The 7,924-nt window shown below is 36.0% G+C and overlaps 1 protein-coding gene and 1 non-coding gene across 2 annotated transcripts; one reads left to right on the top strand and one right to left on the bottom strand.

The window, feature by feature from the left end:
* On the top strand, positions 1–81 carry TRNAS-GCU. Its single transcript has one exon. It is a non-coding gene; the product is annotated as a tRNA-Ser (tRNA).
* Positions 82–1,153: 1,072 nt separating this feature from the next.
* On the bottom strand, positions 1,154–7,131 carry LOC120195231 (rho GTPase-activating protein REN1-like). The gene is made up of 20 exons (XM_039197301.1): positions 7,096–7,131; positions 6,920–6,979; positions 6,178–6,214; positions 5,921–5,997; positions 5,283–5,353; positions 5,097–5,175; positions 4,743–4,878; positions 4,488–4,607; positions 4,292–4,369; positions 4,097–4,152; positions 3,931–4,000; positions 3,748–3,832; positions 3,288–3,531; positions 2,731–2,973; positions 2,365–2,622; positions 2,185–2,234; positions 1,951–2,011; positions 1,777–1,860; positions 1,571–1,684; positions 1,154–1,485 (listed from the first exon to the last, which is right to left on the bottom strand). The coding sequence occupies exons 1-20, from the start codon at positions 7,129–7,131 to the stop codon at positions 1,291–1,293; spliced, it is 2,154 nt and encodes a 717-aa protein (XP_039053232.1). The 3' UTR covers positions 1,154–1,290.
* Between the last annotated feature and the right edge of the window lie 793 nt (positions 7,132–7,924).

Below are 7,924 nucleotides of genomic sequence, written 5' to 3'. Positions count from 1 at the left end.
GTCGCTTTGGCCGAGTGGTTAAGGCGTGTGCCTGCTAAGTACATGGGGCTCCCCGCGAGAGTTCGAATCTCTCAGGCGACGTTTTTAAAGTTTTTTTCTTGGCCTTGATTGTTAAAAATTTATACGACATCCCAGAAGATCCATAGTAATACTACTTTTTCCTCGAACAACATTCAGTTGGCCAAACCAATTCCCCCACTCTTGCATATTTCTATGCTCATTAATGGAAAACCTTTTTTCCCAATAAAACCCCTATTCAAAATATTTTGAATGTGCATCATGGATCATTGTGAAAATAATGATTTTATGTGGGTCTTCATTTTATTTTCTGTGCTGCTGCAACCTTCTTTCTCAATCTTTCAACTTTGTTCATTTTACTGTTTTACTTCACTGTCTGAATTCTTTGATCAAGAGGATTGAGTTGGCAAATCCTCAGACCTGTATCCCCATCTTTTAAACGACATGCATATAAAGATAATATTTGTGATTGATTCTAGAGACACCGTTCCTCCAAGAACGTTTTCACCTACACTATGAGTTGCAGCCATATAAAGATCACCATAACTAATGAAACCATCACAACTATAGTTAGCCAAAGAGGCTGTTACATTAACAAATATCTTACACTAAAAAATATTTTCCATGATCCAAATTTATTAGTAAACCTTGTTTCATTCATAAAGTAACCACAAATTTCAATTGTAGTGTAACCTTTTCCTTTCGCATTATACTTTGCAGGCAATGGACAAGAAGATGGTGATTGAACATGCTACCTACAAAGATAATCTAAGCAAGTCAACAATATAAGAAAACAAATGGTGAAATTCCCATATCTATATCATTTTTTTGAGTCTATCTGGTCAAATCAACATAAAATCCGACCTCATCATCATCGTTATTATAACGAGAAGATTATATTTTAACGGTTTTGTCTAATAAGATTTTTAAAAATAAAATAATTAGTCTCTTCGGTGATTTTGTGATTATGTATGATACCCATAATTTTTAAATTGAGTTGAGTCGAATTTTGAACATTATCGGTTGAGCCCAAGACCAATTTTACAACCAAGTAATTTGATGAATCCAGTTTGTCCAGACTTGTTTGTCTAATCTGAATCAATCGCTATTGGACTTGCACTCGAGCCTATGCTTTACCTAGACCCAACTACCAAGCTCAACTAAGCCTAATTTGTTTTGGTCGATCCATATACTTGACCCGATGACCAGAAATTCGTACATGATAACCCAAGACTTAAACCAACCCGATCAACTTCAACTTGAATGAATTATCTAATCTATTTGATTTGATCCGTGAAGTTTGGGATTTCTTTGAATCATTCTCTGCCGCGTTCGTACATTGGTGTCATGTACGGAATGGTCTAATTGTTGGTTTTGTTTAAGCTGCATCTCCAGATCTTCAACCTTATTTTTCAAATTGGTTATGTCTGCCTCTGCTTGAGCTATGTCCTTGAGATCTGCCTTTGTCTTCATAACACACAGCAAGTTAAAGTTTGATGCAAAAATTAATATTAGGTGCAGTAGATTAAGTCAGAGGTAGGCCGCTGGGTACCTTTTCGTCAATCTTTTCAGGGAGAACTGGAGGTTCTCGAGACGAGTTAAGCCCCGTTAGGAGAGCTGTCCTCTTATCTCTCTCCCTCTGCAACTCTTCCTTTAATCTTGCTACCTATAAGCACAATCAAACATACATCTTTGATGCTACAGATACTAATGGATGAAACGGAAAAAAACTTAAGAAAATGATCCCGACAAACATACATCTTTCTCGAGACATAGACAACGATCCTGCAGCGTCTTGTTTCGTTTTTCCATGCTGGCTTCGAGCTTGGCATTACCTTCAATCTATATTAGAAAGATGACTAGTAATGAAAAGTCTTCATGCAAGATGAGATGATGATATTAATAATTTGAAAGGTGGATATGCAGCAGAACCTCTTCTTTGTGTCTGTTTTGTGAGTTAGATTTTTTAGCCTCGGGCGTCTCGATTTCAATCCTAAAGAAGGTCAAATTAGGTATAAAAAAAAAATAGAAAAGGATCGATTGCTTCATCCTAAGCATGAAAGAATTCTTCAACAGAGGCATGCAACTTTTAGTTAGTATTGCATAGTTGAATTGTATGCAAATTTATACAAGTTTTTACATGCATATCATGGGTGCATTGCTTACTCTTCTTCAATTGGAATATCCATGGTTTCCATTGAAAGGTTCTTCCTTGCCTAGACAAGTAAATTAAACAATCAGTAATTGCTAGATTCAAACTTAGAAATGGTTATTAGCTAATAGAGAGATTCCAACGAACTAGTCCAAAAGCATAACACATCATAAATGCAGAAAACAATCACTTACAGCGGTACGTCCCCAGACAGCATTACGCCTAGCTCTCCGGCCAGGTCCACTCCCAACAGTTGTTGATTGTTGGTTGCCAGGGGTTTGATTTTGGTGAGCCTTGTCCTCCAAATTGGTTGGATCATGACGATCCTTACTCCTTTTCGAATCATCATTTTCAGATGGTGGATTGTTAACTGAACTTGAAATCTTCTTGGTGGCTTTTGCATCATCACCAGATTCAGAGGACTCGGAACTTGAGCTCGAAGAACTGGAATCCTGCAATTTTATATTCAGTGCATTATCTTTTTATGAATATTTCTCTTTTCAAATTTATGAATCATAGAATGTAAATGCCACTGTAGACGGTGCCGTGGAGGAACAAACCTTATTGACATCCCGATCATTGGTAACAGATTGACCACTTTCAGTGCCTGTTTCACTTGCATCATCATCATTGGATACATCAGACCCTTCCGTTGCATCGTCGTCGTCTTCACAAGATTCATCTTCTTCATTGGACTCGTCATCGTCGTCGTCGTCATCATCATCATTGTCGTCGTCTTCTTCCTCGCTTCCAGTTGCACTCTCATCCGTATCAGTGTATAAATCAGAGGCAACAGAACCTTCCTGCCAAAAAAATAGCACAGTACAGAATTCTATAAGAGGATCACAACCACTCCATTCACATTCCACCATTAGACGGTCATAATCTAGTCGCTTTAGATTCTACATCAATAAATACCACATTACACACTCCACAAAAACATAACTTCTACTTAACGATCAAATTTGCTCGAAAAGAACGGATATAAAACAGAACATATCGATTCTGAATTAAAGATAAAAGCCTTGTAGATTTATGGGATTCATACATGTTTGTATACTGACTACAGAAAGCCATATCAGAAGAGTTGAGAAAAAAAGAGAGAATTAGAGCTCACCCCAAATATATGATCGTACTCTTCCAGTAATGTTATAACAATGGTTTGAGCATGATTGGCTGCAGCAGCTGCTTGTAGCAATTGCAATGAACCGTCACTGCCCACATCAAAATCGTTTTCAATCTCACAATCACCAGAAAGAAGGGGGCGAAGAAGTAATGGTGCCATGCATGCCGCCACGGCTGAAGTGCTCATTAGATTTTCCTTTTTGTGAGAAACCACAGTTTGCATCATCATTAGAATTCTGAAACGAAGGAACAAGAAAATTAAAATACCGATAAAGACAACTAGAAGCCAAAATGCAGAAGAATGAGGGTGATATTGTGATTATGGAAGTAAGAAAGAATCCCATTCTTTCCACGTAAATGCTCTTGTTTACAAGAACAGCATTCCAAGGCACCCTAATAGTTTCTGTAGCAAAATGAATTCATGGTTAATCTAACAGTGGTGAATTGATTACCTCTGTAACAATCGACGGTTCGGCTCAGGAAATGTGTCCAACACTGCAGCCCGCATAGCATCAACTCTAGAACCACGCTGAGTTCCTAATCATTGTACGAATTGTATGTATTGACGCATGTCATCAACTTAATTTGTTACAGTGTAAAAAGGAAAAAAAAGAACACTTGAAAAAAAAACTTACGGCATGCTTCTAGTAGTGCATTGCAGCATGATGCAGGAACCGGAGGTGATGACAACTCTCTGATGATATACTGGAAAATGGCATGACTAATCAAACAAAAAAGTACCAGGACCAGTATATCTTGCAACTTAAATGAAAGAATCTTCCGGAAACTAATACGGCATACCTTCACACAATCAGCAATGACATGTGCATCCTCGTCAGAATTAAAATCAGTTTTTCCTGCATTGAAAAGAAAGAGTTAGAAGGGTTAGAAGAAGGCCGAATAGAGAATATCGTGCGGTAGAACTATAAGTATATTAAGTAGCTTGTGTTTCTTGCTCTATCCTGTTCAATAAGCAAAGAGATTATCAGAACAAACCCTGTTCATATTCCCGAATTCGGAGCTCGACATCTTCTACATCAGCAGCTTGTCGTAAGATCCCTTCTACCTTGACACCTGTTGATTTATTTAAACATGATTAAAAGTAGCTCAAAGAAAATGAATAAAAATACTTCAGAAAAGAAATTTAGAATATTACTTAAATGAGATTGCAGAAAAGAAAAGAAAAACTTACCATACTTTTCTATATATCTAAGTGCCTTCTCCATAAATGTTGGAGTTCCATCAACCTCTTCCAGGGCAAGTAAAATCGGTAGGCCCATGACTGCAGATCTTGCAGGCGGTTTATCATTGACTAACAAAGACACAGAGAAGAACATCAATATCTCGAAAGAGAGGATAAAAAAATCCAAGCAGCCGACCAAGTTAGAAACTCAGTACATTCAAGAAACAACTTGACAGCCAAAGTCAAGAACAAGGTTACAGATACCTGGTTCCTTGGAACCATCACCTGCATCCGCTTGGAAAATGCCATTTTGTCCCGTCGCATTAGTAGAACTTGGTGCTAGGGACAAAGCATTCTCAAGTGCAGCTTTCCACTCATACAAGTCATCCATTGTTTCAGCCTGCAACATCAACAAAAGGAACCATCATGACCTACTGTTTTGGCATAATCATGACAATGTGCTGTTCAAACAGAAAACTCACGACTAATTTATCAAGGCTAAGGAAATGTAAAACTAAAGGGCCATTGATCTGAAAAACCACTCGTGCAAACAGTTTGAGGAAACTATGGTTTAAAACAATAAAAAGAAGAATCACAGAGAGAATATAGATGAAGAACCTTGAGTGTGAAGGTTCGTCCGTCACGGCCATCATTAAATTGGACTGTTATAAGCTTTTTATCAGCTTTGACAACCACACTAGAAATGTTGAAAGGTACCACAAGTTAGTAATTCCAACTTTGATGATATTTGCAACTTGAAGAAGAGACCAAGGATTGATGATCTTTTAAGAAATGCAAGCCAACCTGCCTGTATTGTTGAGGTCAATACCTCCTAGAGTTAAATTCACTTCATTCCCCTTCTGAGAATCGGAATTCTGAGAGGTAAAACAACAGTAGATTAATCCTCTAAGACCTGATGTATACAAAATGCAGCAATAGACGTAAATAATAATTTCAATTGTAACAGGATACTTATCTCAAAATTAAAAATTATATGAAGATGATTCATTAGAGTCGATAGTTGGATAAACAGGAATATGCGACATGATTTAACATCACATAAATATGCATAGTGTCCAAAGACGATCTAAAAACTACAAAAGCTATGAAATATACATGAGAGTTTCATTTTCTTTTTGATTGCCATATATTTTAACCACTTATGGTCATTTATAAAAGGGAGTATGAAACTCAAGAAATAGAAGCGTGTAGGAGAGAAGTAGCACATAAAAGATAATCACCGCAAATTAGTATCACTTCGAGGATCTTAAAATGTTGTGGTTGGAAAAACAACACGTTATTTTATCTTTTACTGTTTCTTTCTGATAATTCAATTATTGTACCAAGAAAAGAGCAACAAGTTATGTTAAAAATGGATAAGCAAGCAAAAGCATCCATGTTGAGAGTTGAGACGGACAAGCTACCAGAGTACAATTACTTACAGGATCGCTTCTGAAGAAAACCAATGAAGTATGTGTCAATATAAACCATCTTTTTTTCCATGATGTCCACCCAATTCCTATAATCAAAGAAAAATAGGGAAAATAGCATAAATCCATAGGAATCAGCCATTAAAATGGAACTGAATTTAAGTAGAATTCAATTGCAGTACAATTTAAGTCAAAAATGTGCTTCACAAAAATATAAAATGAAAGGCAAATGAGAAACTGAATTTAATTGCAAAAGCAAATAACCCGACCTTTGGATGATATAAAAAGTGGCCCACTCTTTAAAACCTACAAGAAAGTTTAAAACCCTTAAAATGCACCAAATTTTATAATTTTGCAAATTCCATGTTTAAGAAAACATTGCATGCAATGATGCAACACAATATTAAGTAATGATCCCATGAGGTGAAATCTAATAAAGCACTTAAAATATAGAACAGAATTCCTTCTAGTGCATCCAAATTAAATACATGATATAATTAGAATATTTGGTAAATGTAAATTTTAATATACTTAAAAAATAAAACAATAAATATTGGAAATATTCTCGATTGAGTTATAAGTAGGTCCTTGTCTACTTAACATTTTCCAAGTTTTTTCATTGAAAAAAATTCTAACAGATAGTTTTAATTTAGATTATCAATAATGCTTGAAATATTAAATCATTAAATTTTTAATGTATTTCAATGGGTTGTCAAAGAGACCTGTAACAGCTAAAATATACCGCCAAATATACAAAAAAAAAAGTTGCAAGTTGCAGCATGCTTGATAATAAGCAGAGAATAACTGATATAGGCAATTCTTCCATGAAATGGTGCATAACGGCATCCCTCGAGTCCCAAGGACATAAGATGTTAACAAGTGATACGCAAAGATAAATGCCAACATGATCTTGGTGAAAACAAAGATCACTGCATGATGATTTACTCTCAATCGACAATTCTAAATTCATAATATTAAGTAATAATTCATGGAGGAGAGCGAGCAGTTTACTGTATTTCCATATGGCTGGCTTGGTTTGCTGGATGGACTTTGAGTTGCAGCAGCATCTCCCTTCAACAGAAAACAAAATTGATTTTCAACACAAAATCTATCTTCTGTTTTCTCCTGATAGTTGAAATACTTTCTTAAAAGAATGAATCAATTAAGAAAGCAAGATTGAGCTATACCTGAGACGGATCCCGCTCTTCCCTTTTGGCACCCATCTTCTGCCAACAAAATTACACCCACACCATCAGAATCAAAACCCAAAAAATCCAAAATAATAATAAAGAGGGAAAGGAAAAATACTTGTTGTGCTTGAGACGAGTCTTCCTTTTTGATAGTCATTTTCTGAACAGGGATTTTTTTAAATGAAGTTAAATCACAGTAGTTTTTTTTTTCTATTTATGAACACAAAATCTTCTATAAGCGAAGAGAAAATTAACAGAAGGTAAAGACAGAGCGCTTGGGTCGCCTCGTCTCGTTTGTTTTGTATTTTCTGAGGAAAGAGTTGAACTTAAATCTCCGTGAAGAACAGAAACTTTAGTTCTCTACTTATTTCTCAAGAAAAAGAAAAAAGATAGAGAGAATAACAAAAAACCTGTAGTATCAGAGATGATTCATCCCTTTTAGTAGCCATACTACTCTGATAACTCAGAATCAGAAAATCACATACCAAACAGGTCACGAAAGGAACCGATCAGCAGCCTCTGCATCAATTTCAATAATGCCGCTCATTCACGATAAGTACAATTTCAAAACTCAAAAATTAAAATTAAAAAAAAATTAGCATGAATTTGGAATGTTGTTTGTCGAAAAACGAAAAAAATGTAGAAGAAAAGTAAAAGGAGATAAAGAGAAGGGAAAGGTGAGAACATTTTCCATGGCTTTTTTCTTCTTCTTCTTGTTTGTTTGTTTGTTTGAGAGTGCGTTGGCTCGGAACTCTTTGCTAAGCGGAAACCCCGTTGGGTCAACCAAAGGGTAAGGCATTCCCTCCAAAACGGAAACGAGACGGGG

Source organism: Hibiscus syriacus, unplaced genomic scaffold, assembly GCF_006381635.1.
Source record: "Hibiscus syriacus cultivar Baekdansim isolate YM2019G1 unplaced genomic scaffold, ASM638163v2 tig00117010_pilon, whole genome shotgun sequence".
NCBI classification, from domain to species: Eukaryota; Viridiplantae; Streptophyta; class Magnoliopsida; order Malvales; family Malvaceae; genus Hibiscus; species Hibiscus syriacus.
This window is presented reverse-complemented; position numbering and strand designations above follow the sequence as displayed.

What these genes read in the sequence shown, in the direction of transcription:
- LOC120195231 (XM_039197301.1), bottom strand. Translation starts at nt 7,131, where the DNA reads ATGGGTGCCAAAAGGGAAGAGCGGGATCCGTCTCAG. An exon ending in GACCTCAACAATACAGGCAG is followed by an intron (nt 5,176 to 5,282) that starts GTTGGCTTGCAT and finishes CAACATTTCTAG; the next exon opens with TGTGGTTGTCAAAGCTGATA. An exon ending in AGTACGATCATATATTTGGG is followed by an intron (nt 2,974 to 3,287) that starts GTGAGCTCTAAT and finishes TTTTTTTGGCAG; the next exon opens with GAAGGTTCTGTTGCCTCTGA.